The 16,543-nt window shown below is 42.1% G+C and overlaps 1 protein-coding gene across 1 annotated transcript in view; it reads right to left on the reverse strand.

The window, feature by feature from the left end:
• The window catches only part of ccdc57 (coiled-coil domain containing 57), a 43,893-nt gene that overhangs the window by 4,878 nt on the left and 22,472 nt on the right, over positions 1–16,543 (reverse strand). The window contains exons 9-17 of the mRNA XM_070991152.1: positions 12,886–13,086; positions 12,509–12,667; positions 9,577–9,739; positions 7,643–7,735; positions 4,240–4,483; positions 2,594–2,673; positions 2,052–2,280; positions 1,138–1,235; positions 186–302 (exon numbers count right to left, since the gene is read on the reverse strand). Coding sequence (XP_070847253.1) covers positions 186–302; positions 1,138–1,235; positions 2,052–2,280; positions 2,594–2,673; positions 4,240–4,483; positions 7,643–7,735; positions 9,577–9,739; positions 12,509–12,667; positions 12,886–13,086 — 1,384 coding nt within the window. The remainder of the gene's footprint in view (positions 1–185; positions 303–1,137; positions 1,236–2,051; positions 2,281–2,593; positions 2,674–4,239; positions 4,484–7,642; positions 7,736–9,576; positions 9,740–12,508; positions 12,668–12,885; positions 13,087–16,543) is intronic.

Consider the following 16,543-nt stretch of genomic DNA (forward strand, 5'->3'; position numbering starts at 1 on the left):
CATAAACTGAGAAATAAGAAACACATTTTCTATAGTTTGTTTACATTCCTCTATATTATAAATGCATGTATGAATATTATAGAATGAACTCAGATATAGTTTTGTACCAACAGATATCCATGAGGAGCAAACTGGGCAGATGAGCTGCTAATGCTTATCAATTAATGCAGTATTTAAGACTCTACCTCAGGCCTGTCTGTGGTTTTATGCTCCTCTTTTGTGGCAGGACCTTGGTTGTTGTTTCCAGGGACGACTTGCGCAGAAAGACTGTACGCTCTCTGCCTCAGAGCATACTGCAGCTCCTGGGGGTAAAAATACATTAGCGGACCTACTGTGCTCTCTGGAGGTAGCACAGAGAAGTACACAACACCAGGATCATCATTTGTTCTCCAAGGGTCTTTCAAGCAGTGTTCTTGGTTGCTGTCTGTGTTAATGCGTTACATTAATGCTCTGCTTGGACTTTCTAGAAAAACACACTGTGTTTCCAAAAAAAAAAAAAAAGCTTATTTTTTTTACTAGATGTGTCATGCACCAACTTCACCAGAGCAAATTTCTCGTATGTGTAAAACCGTACTTGGCAATAAAGGCATTTCTGATTCAGATTTTTTTTTTTTAATCTATGTTCGTCCTCCTAACTTCCATAAGATAAGATAAGATAAGATAAGATAAGATAAGATAAGATAAGATAAGATAAGATAAGATATACCTTTATTAGTCCCACAGTGGGGATATTTCAGGTATTACAGCAGCAAAAGTGGATAGCAAAAATAGAGGGCATCAGTAAAAAGGACATTAAATATCAAACCAAACAATATAAACAAGGAATAATGAATATGAACAAACAATACTGATATTGCGCATAACACATAAGGCGAAGGTTATGTCATCAGCTGTTTGTTCTCACCAGAGTAGTCAAAGTCAACTTTATTGTCAATTTCACCATATATACAAGACAAGGCAAAATATAAATAATAGAAATATAAATAATAGCAGACAAGGGCTGCAATATGAACATCACACTGAGAAAAGAGAAGTATCTGTGCAATAATGAAGAGATTTTGAAGAAGCTGAGAAAAAGCAGTGCATTAGTGAGAGATGGATTTGAAGAGACTTGGAAAACTGAGTTGGAGCAGATACCTGTGTGGTGAGTTGATATGGCAGCTGTTCCAAAGCAGACAGCGTGTGATATTGGTCTCCTAGTTTCTCTGTAGAGGAGTCCCTCTCTGGAAAGCACCCTATGAGAGAGTACAAAGAGCTTCTCAGGAAAGTTATTCATAAATGGAGGTGGTAAAAATCAAAAACAATTTTCAACAAAATATAATAAAAATCAACAGCACCACAAGCTACAGCCTCTAAAATTTACACAGATTTGAAGCAGATTTGAGTCTCTGGTACAGTGTCGACAGAATCTTGAACATGCTGGGCTCTACTGCAGTATTGCACTGTGTTTAGCTATGTGCTCCTTACAAACTGACTCTCAGTCATTTTTTTATGGTCACTCTGCTGGTTTGTTGTGTGGAGGACAGAATGAGGAAGGTTTTGCAGGCCTGGGGTACTCCAGGTCAATGGATAGAAGGAGGGAATGGGAAGGGAAGGGAATGATGAAGGAAAGAAGGATAAATCCTGCTAACTCAATGGGGACCCTAGAAGCAACACAGTGGCAGCATTGCTATGACATCTAGCTACAGTGCATGGTTTCAGTCTGGCTGGAATAATGGAGCACCGGGTATTCCTGCCATGTCTGGAAGTTTAAGGTTCCAAAATATATAATTTAAGGCTAATTTAAACCTGATTTGTAAACACAAATTCAATTAGTAACTCTACCTTATCAAATACCCCTCAGGAAGTGAGATTTTAAGATTAAGATTTTAAGATCCTACTTGGCTAATTAACTGGGTCAATGTTGCTGAGTAACAGCCCCATAAGCCCAACAGATGAGTTATGGTCAATTACTATACTTACTGATGTGTCCCCTTAATTACAAACGGTGTTAATAACATTGCCTACTCTTTATGTAATGTGTGTGGTGGTGAGTGTGTCTGTTATTGTACCCTTTAGTTCAGCAGTAGTGATGTGGCCACGAAGGCGGTTGCCCATCTCTATCAGCTGCTGTTTCTCTCTGCTCAAACGGGCAATACAGAATACTGCCTGCTTCAGCCTGGTATGCAGGAGAGGAGGGTTGCTTTTAGGCCCCTGCACATTTTCAAACAAACCATTTGATATCAGACCTGAGACCTGCTGTCGTCGCCAATATGGGTTCTCCTCTTCGAGCTGTGTACTCTGGAAGCATGATGAAATGAAACTTGAAGGAACTCAGTTGCTGTAGCAGCTTACACAATATCTTCCCATTATCTCACATAACTGACTGGTGAACTGACCCAAACAGATGAAATTAAGATTTTTGCTGTGGCAATGTTACACAGTACTGATGAACAATAAAAGGCAATTATCTTGCCCACTTCTGACATTTGTGTGTTGGTGTTGAAAAAATGTCTCACAGTCATGGCACTGCACTAAAGACATCAGTAGCTTTCGCTCCAAACCACTAGTCCAGGCAGACCTGAATGGAACCTAAAATAATTTCCTTCAGTACCTGTCCCATGATGTGTGCCCCTATGACCTCCTGCTTTGTCAAAGCAGAGATGTTGGCTTGTTTCTCCAGGTAAAGATCACCTAAGGACCAAGACAAATTAAGACAAAACTTCCATAAAAGGTCTTAGATAAAACTAATGCAAACAACATTCCAACTGAGATCATGCATTATATCAGTTAAACGATTTAAGACAGCTGAGCATGAATATGATCACAGGTTACGGTTTAAATCTACAATAAAAGTTACACTGAAATTAAAGCTTGTGCTACATTACCTGAGGACTTCTTTATTATTGTTAAGCATTCAGCCACCTTCTGTAGCAAACAACTGATGTGTACAGTATATTTCACCCGTCACAGATAGACTGTTTGTTATACTTTGGTTGTTGTTATATTTTTGTTGTTGTCATTGTTTTGTTTTCACTGTTTCTATGTTCCCGCAGGGGAGGGGCGACCGGATTGAGCAGAGGGCTGACAGCGCACCTGCTGCTCATCTGCTTGATTTCTCCCTGCATTTAAGCAGCATGGCAGCTCTGTCTCGCTGCCAGATTGTTTTGAGCCATAAGCGATAAACTTTCTAGCTGTGTACCTTGCCTCATCGTAATTCCTAGTTCGTGTTGTTTTTCCTGCCGCTGTAGAGCGAGTTTTTGGTTCCTGTCGAGTCTTTGTGTTTTTCTGTATATAGTTATTTCTCGGGTCTAAGTTGTTCTTGTTGTTCTTCACTAGTGTGATTATTTCCTGCCCACTTGCCACGGAGCAGTTGAATTTTGTTTCTTGGCTGATTTTCCGTTCGTGCTCCTGGCTTTCTTTTCCGTAGTTCTGTACCCGACTTTGTGGTAATAAACCACTGTATTTTGTAAACGGCTCTTTGTGTTTGTGCTTTGTGATCTGCCCAGGGGATCCAATTCAAAATATTCATTCGATCTTTAAGATCATAACACTGTTATACAGTGTTTTTGTATTTTTTTGTATTTTGTACTTAGTAAAATGCAAGTTAGACAGTTTGACAAAAATAAGACTTTGTTTCTTTAAGCCTAAAAATTTTGCTACCCTACATTCGGGCTAACTCATAACTAAGTGCAGTATTTCCATAGTGACAGTCAGTCACACATGCTGAAGGGTGTTTCCATAACAACAACCAGTGACCTGCTGACCAGTGGCACCAGTTTTCTGATAATGTTGTGGAGCAAGCTATGAGACAGAAAGGGCAGCAGTGAAAACACTGTCAGTTGTTTTCCTTTGCCTGAACAGCTATCTTAACCCTGACTGACAAATTAGCAGACGTACAGAGCCCTACCACATTAAGTAGACACAGCATCTCAGCACTGCTACAGGTCTGAACTGTGTTGAAATTTCACACTGTCTCTTTTATTTACAATTTTTTTATTCTATTTGAATAAGGCCCCAGAAATACACAGCTTTGTGGAACAGAATTTAGATGTCTATCTGAACTCTGACTATTAGTTTGATTTAAGCCAGAGTAAAAGTCTATCATTGTGAAACCGACCCTTGGAGGTCAACAGTAAAAAGATCAGCAAAGCTTGCCACAGTATGTTTACAGAATGTTTATTTTTGTTTTTTTTCACTTAAAATTGCTGGATGATAAAAATCATCAACCATGTTTGAGTAAAAGAGTGTTGTCCTCACCTGCTTGGCTAGAATTGGGGGAAATGGCAGTGGATTGGGCTGGTGGTCCAATGGCCATCTGAGCAGAGGCTCCTTGATGAATTGGCTGAGGAGAGGCAGCCTGTGACTGGGCCTGGGGATGGGGTTGACTGAGACTCTCCACATCCTTCCTCATCTGGGTAACCATGGCCCGCAGGATGTTGTTCTGCTTCTGAAGACGACAGATCTCTTCTGATGCCATAGAATCTACATTTTGTGTGAGACCCTGTGGGTAGATATAAACTCGTGTTGCCAGAGTAGTGTACTGTATGAGTCTTCACATATTGTATTATGTCACTTTATCAGACCAACAAGATTCATCTCGTAGGCTGCATAGTAAGGCTATGCCCCTTTTTTCTTTTTCTTTTTTTTTTTTTTACCTCTTACAGACCTTTTATAGACTAACACAAGGGACAAATGTCGTGATTGATGATGTTGTCGTAATTAGTTACAGTTACTAGTTACTTCTCTCCAAAGTAACTGAATTGCTATACCAATTACTGCATGTGAAAGTAATCCATCCTCATCAGAGCTGGACCTGTCCTTGTTCAAGGGCAGATCCTCTTCGTCCAAGGGGTGTCAAGCGGGGGTGCAGCGACGGTAAGCTAGTGGAAAGCTGGAAGCTGTTCTAGGTGCTGCTGGTGGAACCTGGAGATGAACTGAGAGTTGAGCATATGGCGGGCAGGGACCCAGGACATCTCTTCAGGACTGTAACCCTCCTAGTCGACCAGATACTGAAGACCTCAACCTTGGCAATGGGAGCGCAGCAGCTGTCCAGCAAGATGAAGATCAAGTGCGGATGATAACTGGCTGCCAGAGAGTCATTTATGTAAGTCTCCATGGCCTCTCTCTCAGGTGCTGACAGCGAGTACAGGTGTCCCTTGGGTAGAGGAATGAAGCCTGGAACAGGGAGAATCCAGGGTGAGAGGGATGCAAGGTGATTTCAGGATGTGGAACTCGATGTTTGTGTGTTGGTTTCCAGACAGCACAACATGAACAGGTGTGGTCTGGTGGATTACAGTTTCTAGCCGGTAGCCGTTGCCAGCCGTGCACTGGCAGAGATGGGTCTAGAGAGCAGCACCTGATCTATCCCCAGTTGGCGAGCAAGTTCCTCATCCACGATGCTGGCAGCAGCCCCAGAGTCTATGAAAGTTGGCAGAGTGTGTGAGCCTTCCGGGAGGAGTAGCTTGGACTGGAACAGTGGTCATTGCGGGGAGGAGAACTGAGTGGAGGTGTGGCTCACCAGTACTTCCCCGGCTAATGGTGAGCCCTGTCATTTGCTGGCCATTGGGACGAAATGGCTGGACTGGCCACAATACAGGAAGAGCCTGGCTTGGTGATGCGTCTGTCTCTCCTCAGGGGTCTGGGGTACAGAGTTACGAGCCTCTACACAGTGACTCAGCTGATCCCATAGGTTTTCTCGTCCAGCGTAAAGGCTCCCTGGCCCATGCAAGACGATGACAACTATGCCTTGTGGTGTGGTCAGGTACCTTTGCAGGTCGTCTAGCATGCAGACCACACTGATGTAAACGGTTTCAAATGATCTGATGTGACACTTGGGTGCCTCTCACCTCCCTTAAATGTGCCTGGAGTTGAGTGGCATTCATCATCCGGTTCTGCAGGGCACTGTTCACAATGAAGCAGGCATCAGTGTGGGATGTGGCCAAAGGACGTCCACTTCTATGCCTTTCTGTGACACTTCCAGTCTCTCTTTATCTCTGTGGCAACCTGCTGATGACACTGTCTGACACTCTAAGCTCAGTGGCCACTTCCCTCTGAGAACATCCTGTTTGAAGCCTCACAATGGCGAGGTACTGTTGATCAACTGTTAGGTGTTGTCTTGGTCTCATGATGTCAAAATGTGAACAGCATGATGAAGAGGACTGTTTGAATAACAATTCTAATTGAACCAGGAAATGTATTCATGGATTAAACACCTTTTGTGAATTTTGCCGTTCGGTTTCTTTGTTAGAGATCAGCAAGTTGTCTTCCAAACAACAGATACGTACATCACAGTGATTTCTCCAATTTCAGAAAATTTGGGACCGGGTAAAACATAAATAAAACAGAATGTGATAATTTGCTAATATTTTTGACATGTATTCAGTGGAAAACAGGATCCAAGTGCAGCGCTGACTAAACAGAGTAGCACATGAGTCATACTGATAATCTGGTCCAGAGGGGACAAGGTGAAAGTCATAGTCAGGGTCACAAAGCAGAGGTCTATACCAGGGAATGGAGAGCAGGCGAGGTCAAAGGCAGGCAGGGTCGGTAACAGGGAATCTATCCAAGAGTGATTGCTGGAGAGTCTTGCAGAAGGGCTAAGAACAGTGTGGCAAAAATGAGTGTGAGGGAGCAGCTGAAGTATAGCACTGATTATGACTAGCCTCAAGTGTATGCTCCGCTGAGGCTGAACTGACTGACTGAACAGGCAGGCGTGACTGAGATGTGAAGCATGCTGGCTGAGCAGGTGTGCAGATGAGGGCAGCAGGTAGGGAGCTGGCAGATTGTGACACTGTTTGGACATTTCACAGGTAAACAGGTTAATTGGTAATAGGTGATAGTATCATGACTGGGTATAAATGGAGCATCCTCAAAAGGTTCCACCATTCACCAGCAAGGATGGGACGAGATTCACTACTTTGTGAAACAGGATATGACTACATGGGCTCAGAAACACAATGTAAAATCTTTGTTGGTAAACAGTTAATTTGTTAATGATTGCATTCTGTTTTCATTTTTGTTTTACACAGCATCGCAACGTTTTTGGAATTGTGGCTGTACAACCAATAAGCTCCCAAGAGGTCCCATCACCATTATAGTGAAGATAATTGAAAGGGCCATCAGATTGTGAAATCTGACATGTGTAGTCAAAATAAAATATAGAGGTAACATAATATTTGGGGCTTCATGCCACTGAGCTGAGCACTTTACAGGATTGGTTTACTAAATTATTATTTTCTCTTTTTTTATCTTTAAAATCAGATAAGCCATTACCAGACGTGGTCACATCAACAGGGAATGCAGACAGAGGAATGATGCATCAACAACCAGAATGCACTGACACAATGAAGACCGCACACCATACAAGTTCTGCTCATTCTGTGTGACGGATCAGTACAGTACACTGTCACTGATTATTGTGTGATTGTGTTCGTCTGCAGGAATAGAAACAAGAAATAGTGCATTTCACCACACAATCTACCAAACTCTACATAAAACCCACTAAATGTTGAGGATGAATGATTAGTAGGCCTATTCCATATTTGTCAGGCCAGCAGTCTTTCTTAGTAGGTGAATAGTTGTTGGCTGTGCTTTGGTTAGCAGGTTAGCACTTTTCAAGGGTTTCATTATTCTGCACAGTGTAAGGTGGAATTATTCTCACCTGTATTGCCTGGTCTCTCTCCATGTGAACAGAACGTAATAAGGCAGTCAATTCCTGCAGCTCTTGTTCTTTCTCCTTCAGCTCTGCTTTAGCCTGATGGAGACCAAAATGAATCCTCTGTCAGTATCTCCTCTTCAACTTCTACACATTGGACTTCAGACACAACACAACACCGACAGGTAGCACATGCAGAAGTTCTCTGATGATACAGCCATTGCTGGATGCATATCACAGGGGAACGAATGGGAATACAGGGAGGTTGTAACCAACTTCGTCAACTGTTGTGGACTGAACCACCCGCACATAAACACCAGCAAGATGAAGGAGATGGTAAATGATTTCTGAAGGAATGTACCACAGACTACATCAATGAACATCCAAAACATTTAAATACCTAGTTGTGCACCTCAACAACAAACTGGACTGGACAAATAACACAGATGCCCTTTACAGGAGGGGCTAAAGTCATCTGTACCTGCTAAGAAGACTGAGGTACTTTGGAGTATGTAGGAAACTGTTAAAAACATTTTATGACTCTGTGGTGGCATCTGCAGTTTTCTATGCAGTGGTCTGCTGGAGCTGTGGGAGCTCTGAGAGGGACAGGAAAAGACTTAACAAACTTGTCAGGAGAGCTGGCTCTGTCCTGGACTGCCCTCTGGACACCATCAAGGTGGGTGAGAGGAGGATGTTAGCCAGGCTTAGATGAGAAGTGATATGATAACTGTGATCTTGTTTTACAACATATGGAAGTGTCTCATGTTATAATAAGGTTTGTTTGTAAAATATAGGTTATGTTGTTTTAATAACAAGAAAGTTATGTGATACAACAAGATAAGCTGGTATGCTATTATAACAATAAAAGTCTTAAACTGAATAATTTGGTATGTGGTAATCAGGACAAATCATATGATATGATCTGCTGCTGCCTCATCATTTTAACCAGTGAAAATGACAGTCAGTATCAGCGAAAAATGAGAGATCTTTGCACCGGTGTGCCCAAATAATTTGCCATATTCTCTATACACACTCTAATTTTCACTTGCATATGCAGCTGTCATGTCAAGAGCAGTGCAACAGCAGGCTGAGGTGGACAAAACATTAAGTTCTTAGGATCAGTTGGGGCATCTCTAGAGTGCAACAATAACAAATAAACACTAAAGTTGGTTTTATGCCCATCAACACTGAACTTGAATGTGACATCCAATGAATTGGTGTAACTGCTGTCTCTAAATGCAATTTGCATTGCTTTTTTCTTATAATTTGGAATGGCCAGTCCTCTCTGCTTTCTATGTTTGTCAGACATGCAGCCACTGTGACACATAGGGAATCCAGGAGCATTCTGAGAGTGAAGGAGAGAGCTTGTGGGTGTAGTTCAGAGGTGGGATTTGCCTGAGATCACCAAGATCAGACAAGAAAATTATAATGTTGTGATCCTATTTCTACAATATTTACTTCAGCTACACTTCAAGTCCACCTGAAAAAACTACGACACTTAAAATGATTACATTAAGATTTTTATGTAAAAATGGAGCAGCAGGTCCAGAAAAACTGACTTTGTGACCTCAGTAAGTTCATAATACATAATCAGTCTCTTTTAGCATGGCTCCACCTTTTATCTGTACCATCCTCACTGAAATGCATACAATACAAGAGATGTGCACCTTGTTGTGGTGATAAACGTCTGTGCTGTATGTATCTGAGGCAGGATGTGTCACATTTGTACCTGCTATGCCCCGTTTACTGAAAAAAAAAAACGTTGCATCTGGCCCTCAATAGTTTCTTTTTTCAATACAAGGCAACAGCAGCAGTTTCAAAAATACACAGAGGAAATTTGTTTCTCTTTCAAACATTAACAGTAGGCAAACTACTTGATGCACAACAGTAAATCCTTATACACTGTGCAGTGGGGGTTGTGTAATGTAAGAGAGACTGGCCTGGTCTCTAGCCTGGGTCAGATCTTCTATTAGCTGCTCATTGGCAAGGTAGTGTTCCGCCTTCATATCCTCACAGCGTCTCTGCCACTCCAGCTCCACCTGGACTTGCATCTGTTCTAAGGCTCTCTCTCTCTTCAAACCAGCATTCAGCTGCTGCTTGTACCTGACAACACACACACAGATAGACATTTTAGAGATCATTAGAACTAGGGCTGGGCGATAAAACGATAGCGATATGTCTCGCGATAGACACATCATCAATATCAATAAAAAATGCGTTTGATAAAACATTCAATAATTTTTTTTTTCTTTGTTGGAAGAAACCTGAAGTTGCGAAGCGAGGTTGGTTGCATGAACAAAGCCACTCGCTCTCAGGTAACCGAGCAACGTAGGGAGTAATCGCTGATCAGTGGGAGTGACACACTAACACGCCAACCATGTAACAGTATCAAGTTCTGTTGCACCATCTCGTTGTCTCGCATTTGATGCTCCGCGAGGAGTGAGATGAGAAATAGTGATGTTCGATACCACCAATTTCCTTTCCTATCCAATACTGAGCAAAATTCAGGCTGGTATCGGCAATACCGATCCGATACCGATACTTTATGCAAATACACCTAAAGTGTCTGCGTCTGTATCTTGTGAGTGCTGTTGCTCTCGGGGAATCATCTTCAAATGATACAAAATCACAGGGCAAAACAAATGATGGGGCTATTCTGCACTTAATGCTTAATCATATTTAGATTCAACTATTTATGTAGTCTCTCCAAATAGCCTACAATAAGGGGATACAAACACGTTTTACAATACTGGGTGACTCAAACTGAAATTGCCAGTAAAACATTTAAATAAATGTCACGATAATTGCACAAGTTTGTCAATACCAAATACCAAATTAGACTGTTTGTGAATATTATAACAATATAAACAGATATTTTTCAGATAAAATGTTATTTTTTTATCTTTTCTGGTATATATTTTTCTAAGTTCACCATGGCTGTTTTGTCGCAATTGCTCTGTATAATTTAATGACATCTAGTCTATGCAATTCACTTTAAATGATCAACTCTGTAGGAAATCTTACCTGAATAAATCTAGGCTTTTTTGTGTATGTGAGATTATCTCAATGATAAACATATTATTACTCCAAGCTTAAAGATCCACATTTTCTCCCTCTGTACCTGGATAGTGCCTGCCTGCAGCACCAAAGGACTCCGCCAGAGACGTCTGTCTTGCCCTAGCAGCAGCACCTGACACTGCGCTCTCCTCTTCTGTCCGCCTCACCAGAAATGCCTCGTATTCTGTGTTGTGGTTTAACCTGAGGTGTTTCACAAGGTTTGTTGTGTTGCCACAACTCCTTACTGTTTTTCCGCAGATATTGCAAACCACGTCTTGGCTGTCTGGAGCTAAAATAACTCCACACATGACTGCGTGTCCGCTGAGCCTTAGTGTCTACAGCCTGAGACTGAGTGACTGACTGACTGAGCAGTGTGCCGCTGTGCTTCCCCATTATGCACTTACCCAGGCAGAAGAAAAAGTAGTTCCCACCAATCGTGTCATTTAGACAAAAAATAGTTTAGTTACTTTCCACTGTGTTCCTGTTAATGATATACATTACCTCAAATGACTGACGTATCAAAAGTATCGATATTTTGATTTGAGAATCGATTTTAGAGCATACAGATCTGGTATCAGAGGTATCGATATTTCAGTATCAATCCGCACATCACTAATGAGAAATAGAAAGCGCTGCAGCGAGCGAAGAAACTGTTGATAAAACAGGGAAAGACAGCTTGCCAGTATGGCAGTTTTTTGGATTTTATAAGTCGGACCGTAGTCAGACCAATGTGGTCTGTAACTTATGCAAGACTGTCATCCCCACTAAGACCGGTAACACCACAAACTTGTTTAATCACCTTAGCCGCGCTCACTCTTTGGAGCGCAGCCGTATTCACCAACGTCCAACAACATCTGCAACTGCAGCACCACCGCACAAGCAGCAGACCTCTATGCAGAGGAGCTCTGCTTCAGTGCCTGATGACAAATCATCTAAAAGGCACGAAGACATAACGGAGACAGCAGCATATCATATAGCTAAAGACATGCTTCCGCTGAGCACTGTTGAGAAGCCAGGTTATAAAAATCTCTTACACGTTTTTTTTTAAACGCACTTGCAATAAAAATATAATTGAATAGTTGTATGTTTGTTTCTAAACATGTATGTTTAGAGTAAGAAGAGTTACTAAAGTTGTTCATATGTCTAGGCTGGTTTTATAGTTGTCAATCTTACTGTACTGTCTATCATGTTTGTTTGTTTGTATGTTACAGATGTCAACTCCACCTCAGTTTCTGCTATGTTTCCAAAACACTGCACATATCTGAAAACATTTTATTCACCAGAAGGTGAATCAGCTTGTGAACTTCATGCACTAAACCTGCAGAAAAAAAGTTCTCAGGTTTCTCTCAGTTTACATTCTTACACTTTTTTTTACATTTATTATTTGAGTGTTTTCCATGGTTGTGTTGACATTTCCTTTCCTTTCTGCCTTGATAGCTGAGGGGATTATAATCAGAGGACGGTTAAATTCCAAATAAAAATGTTTAAATTGAATGTATTTTTCTCCTGGTCCTTATTTTAAATAGGTCATAAAAAATATCAATAATTATCGATATGACAGATATAAAACACTTATATCGTGATAGAGTTTTCAGCCATATCGCCCAGCCCTAATTAGAACAACTCAGACAAGGTGATATAATCTTCAAAAGCTAATCCCCCCCCTTTGTTTTGTGTTTATCTTTGTATCACCTTCAAATGACTTTCACGACTGTTCTTGATTCTAAGTCAATGTGTTTTTACCCATGTCCCTTTCTCCATCTCCTTCTTCTAAATTCCTCACCATCAACCCCCATATTCTTGTTGTCTTCTCACCCCTCCATCTCCTCGCTGCTCCTCTCCTGCTCAGTTCTAAGTTTGGTTTCTCTCTCCTGCAGGGTGATGATCTTTGTATCCTTCACAACAATCTCACTGGAGACCTGAGAAATGTACTTGTCCCAGCCAGCCCGGATTGTTTCAACCTCTGAGTGAAACCTTTGATAAAACACACACACACACACACACGCACGCACGCACACACACACACACACACACACACACACACACACACACACACACACAGGATATCTGGTCAACTGCACACACTACACAGAAACATATACAAAAACAAGCTTAACAGATAGTAAGTTTGTTAATACCAATATGATGATTTTTGTTTTTTTTTGTCTTTTTTTCATCGCTGCCTGTCTCACCTCTGGATTGTCTCATCTTTCTGTTCCATGGCCTTCTGCTGGTCTTCCTGTATGCAGTGTGCCTGTGCAGCCAGAACCTCCATGTCCTCCTGTAGTTTGACAATGTGTTTCTCAGCTTTCTGCTGCTGCTCTGAGTGGGCCTGACATTGAGTCTCCAGCTGAGCATTATACTCCTTCAGCGCCCAGACCATGTCCTCATATCTTGACAGAAGCAACCACACAGTGTGACATTAGGAGACATCAAGACATTTAGTGGACTTACAGTACCAGTGAGGTCTTTCATAAGAAGCTGATTTAGCTTTTAGGCACAAGGTGACATGAACAGTTATCTGCAGCTGACTGAGAGAAACAGGCACAGCCACCAGCTTTGAGGCTTCTGAGAAGCTTAAGCCTTTCAGTTTTTGCCAGCCCAGCACGGATTCCAAATGGTAAAGACAATTACAAAAATTCTTGATTCAAGACCTTTTTGTTCAACAGCAGGAAGCAGCTGAATGAGCAAAAATTAAAGCTGCAACCAGCAGGCTCCAAGCATCAGTAAGTTAAACAAAGTTTAATTCTTTGTGAGACCAATCACAGTCTTGTTTCATCATCATAAAGCCTGCAGCATTTCAATAATTGTGCACTCAAAGTTCTGCCATTTGTCCCCCCCTTCACTGATTTGAATTAAACTTGTGGGTGTGTGTTTATGCAGGCACCTGTACTTGCATGGGTGTGCTCAATTTAGACTTGGCACATTTGCAGAACAAACTGTTAACTCAAAATGTAATATCTCAACTCAATCCACTGTAGACAAAGAATAAAAATCCTGACTTACTCAGGATCAATTCTTCTCCGTCCTCATGCTCCACCATATTTCCATCAAGTGAACTCAAGCTTGCGTATCAGTATTCTCCTGAAGCAGAGACGTTGCAGGCACAAGGACTGATGTGTGATGTCACTGTCATATGGAAGTGCTTCTTTTGACTACCTTATAGGTATGTGTGTGGCAGTGGTGTCACTTACTGTTCCTTACTGTGCTCACAAACAATGTTTTGGTTTTTTTTTGTGAAGTGTTCATGAGCCCATGCAGTGATGTCCACTGCAAAATCATGTCTGTTTTCAGTGCAGTGCCATCTGAGGACCTGAAGATCACGGCCATCCAATATTGGTTTTTGGCCTTGTCCCTTGTGTACAGAGATTTCTTCTAATTCTCCAAATCTTTTAATGACCTTATGTACATTATGGACTGCAGATAATGAAATCCCCAAATCCTTTGGAATTTTAAATTGAGAAACATTATTCTTAAATATTGCACTATTTGCCAGCAAAGTCTATCACAGATTGGTGAACCCATGCCCATCTTTACATTTTATACCCAGGTGACCTAATTGATTGTGAGGTGTTTTACCAGGTGTTTTCTTTTAACATTTCACATTTTTTTGTACTTTTGTTGTCACTGTCACAACTTTTTGAAAAGCATTGCTATCATCAAAATCTAGGTGAGGATGTAATTTTCAACAATGAAATTTCTCAGTTTCAGTATTTGATATGTTGCTATTTTCAATTAAATATGGGGTTTCAACATTTTGCTAATCGCCACATTCTATTTCTTCTTTTTAAAACAGGGTTGTAATAATGATAAACCAGCACAAACACAATAGCATTCTTGAACCCTAACAACAACAACAACAACAACAACAATGATAAACTAGTACAAACACAATAGGTTTATGTCCTCTGGGCTTGACCCTAATGAGATTAGCTCATGTGCTAGCCTGACATGTTATTTTTATTTAACTTACAGGGTAGGTTGGCTGAGCATATATGGTCTTTTACAGCAACACCCTGTGACAAGTACAAGGACAGATAGACACATTAATAAAGTAGATCAGATGTCTAATTAAACCAACTGCGTGGCACCTGAGTCACATAAAAAGTTGTTACTGGATGTAACCCCAGTTTCATGAGTATTTGCATAACCCTCTAATGGGACTCACTGTTAGTTAACCCCATCAAGTTTCTGCCTTGGCACCCCACGGCACATCTTTGCACTCACCATCCAATCTGGAGGTAGCAACCACACACCACAAGATACAAAGAAAACACCCCGAGCCAGCAAGAGCAGGGGCGGAAGATGGCTCATTGGCAGACAACCCGGTAACGAACACAGGAACGGAACAGACTACGAGACCGATGATCAGCATACCTGAGGCTCCGACAGATACAGCAGGACGCAAGCTCCAGAACTGCGTTTGTGGCTGGACAAAGGTTACTTCCACTCTAGGCCTTAAAATACACCAGGGCAAGAAGGGTCAACAGGGAAGTCGCATCGACAGCTACTTTCTGAGAAGCAGGCCAGGACATCAACACCCTTGCCCCAGAAGAGGAAGAACAAGGCACAGGAGAGCAACCTGAACCCAAACCATCACGACCAGCAGCAGAGAAGAAGATCCAGGGGTGAAGGCCATCAGTCAAGTGGCCAAAGGCATGCAACAAGACACTGTGGAAGGAGTTCAATTCTGATCTCTTCAGCATCCTGGAAGGGATCAGAGGCACCACCATGAAGAAGCTGGAAAGAATGGGTGATCTAATCTATGCCTATGGAGTGGAACAGTTCGGAGTGGTCAAAGGCAAGCGAGCTACTCCGTTAATTCCCACTAAGTCCAGAAGGCAGACAGAAATAGACCGCCTAATCAGGGAGAGGAGGCAGCTGAAGAAGCAATGGCAGAAGGCCACAGAGAAGGAGAAGGACAGGATAAACCTGCTTCAAGATGAAATTCAGAGCAGGCTTACAACACTGAGGAGAGCTGAAAACCTTCTGAGGAAGTGCAGAAGGAAGGAGCAAACAAGATCACGCTTCTATAAAGATCCCTTCAAATTTGTAAAGAGTTTATTCATGAAGGAGAAAAGTGGAAGTCTCTCAGTGTCAAAGGCCAACCTGGAAGAACACCTGAAAGAATCTTGCACAGATGACCGACACCAGGAAGAAGTCACGCTCCCACCTGACATGCCTCCAGTCAATCCACCAGAGCATGAACCAGATATCAGTCCACCCAGGTGGAGTGAAGTGGACAAAACCATGCGTAGAGCAATGGGTTGCATCAACTCCAGGTCCCAACGGAGTTCCATACAGGCTCTACAAAAAAAAAACAAGAAAACCCCAGACATCCTGTGATTCCTCTGGAAGCTGATGAGAGTAGTGCGGCAAAAGAAGGAGATACCAACATCCTGGCAGAGAGCTGGAGGAATCCTTATCCCCAAGGAAAAGGACTCATCAGTGATTGGTCAGTTCCACCAGATCAGCCTTCTAAACGTCGAGAAAAAATCTTCTTCAGCGTGGTTGCTCACAGGCTGGCAGGATATCTACAAAGAAACAACCTGGTCGACACATCAATCCAGAAAGCAGGTATCTCAGGCTTCTCCAGCTGTGTGAAACATGCCAGAGTCATCTGGAATCAGATCCAGGACGCCAAGAAGGAGGGCACAGATCTCCATGTGGTGTTCCTGGATCTCGTGAATGCTTTTGGCTCAGTCCCTCACAACCTCCTGTGGACAGCCTTTGACTTCTTCAGGGCCCCAGCAGCTCTCACACCCCTTGTCAAGTCCTACTTCCTGGACGTCCAGCTCTGCTTGACAACAGCAGAGTACACCATAGCATGGCAACGCCTGGAAGTGGGAA

The sequence above is a fragment of the Chaetodon trifascialis genome, chromosome 21 (genome assembly GCF_039877785.1).
Source record: "Chaetodon trifascialis isolate fChaTrf1 chromosome 21, fChaTrf1.hap1, whole genome shotgun sequence".
Classification (NCBI taxonomy): Eukaryota; Metazoa; Chordata; class Actinopteri; order Chaetodontiformes; family Chaetodontidae; genus Chaetodon; species Chaetodon trifascialis.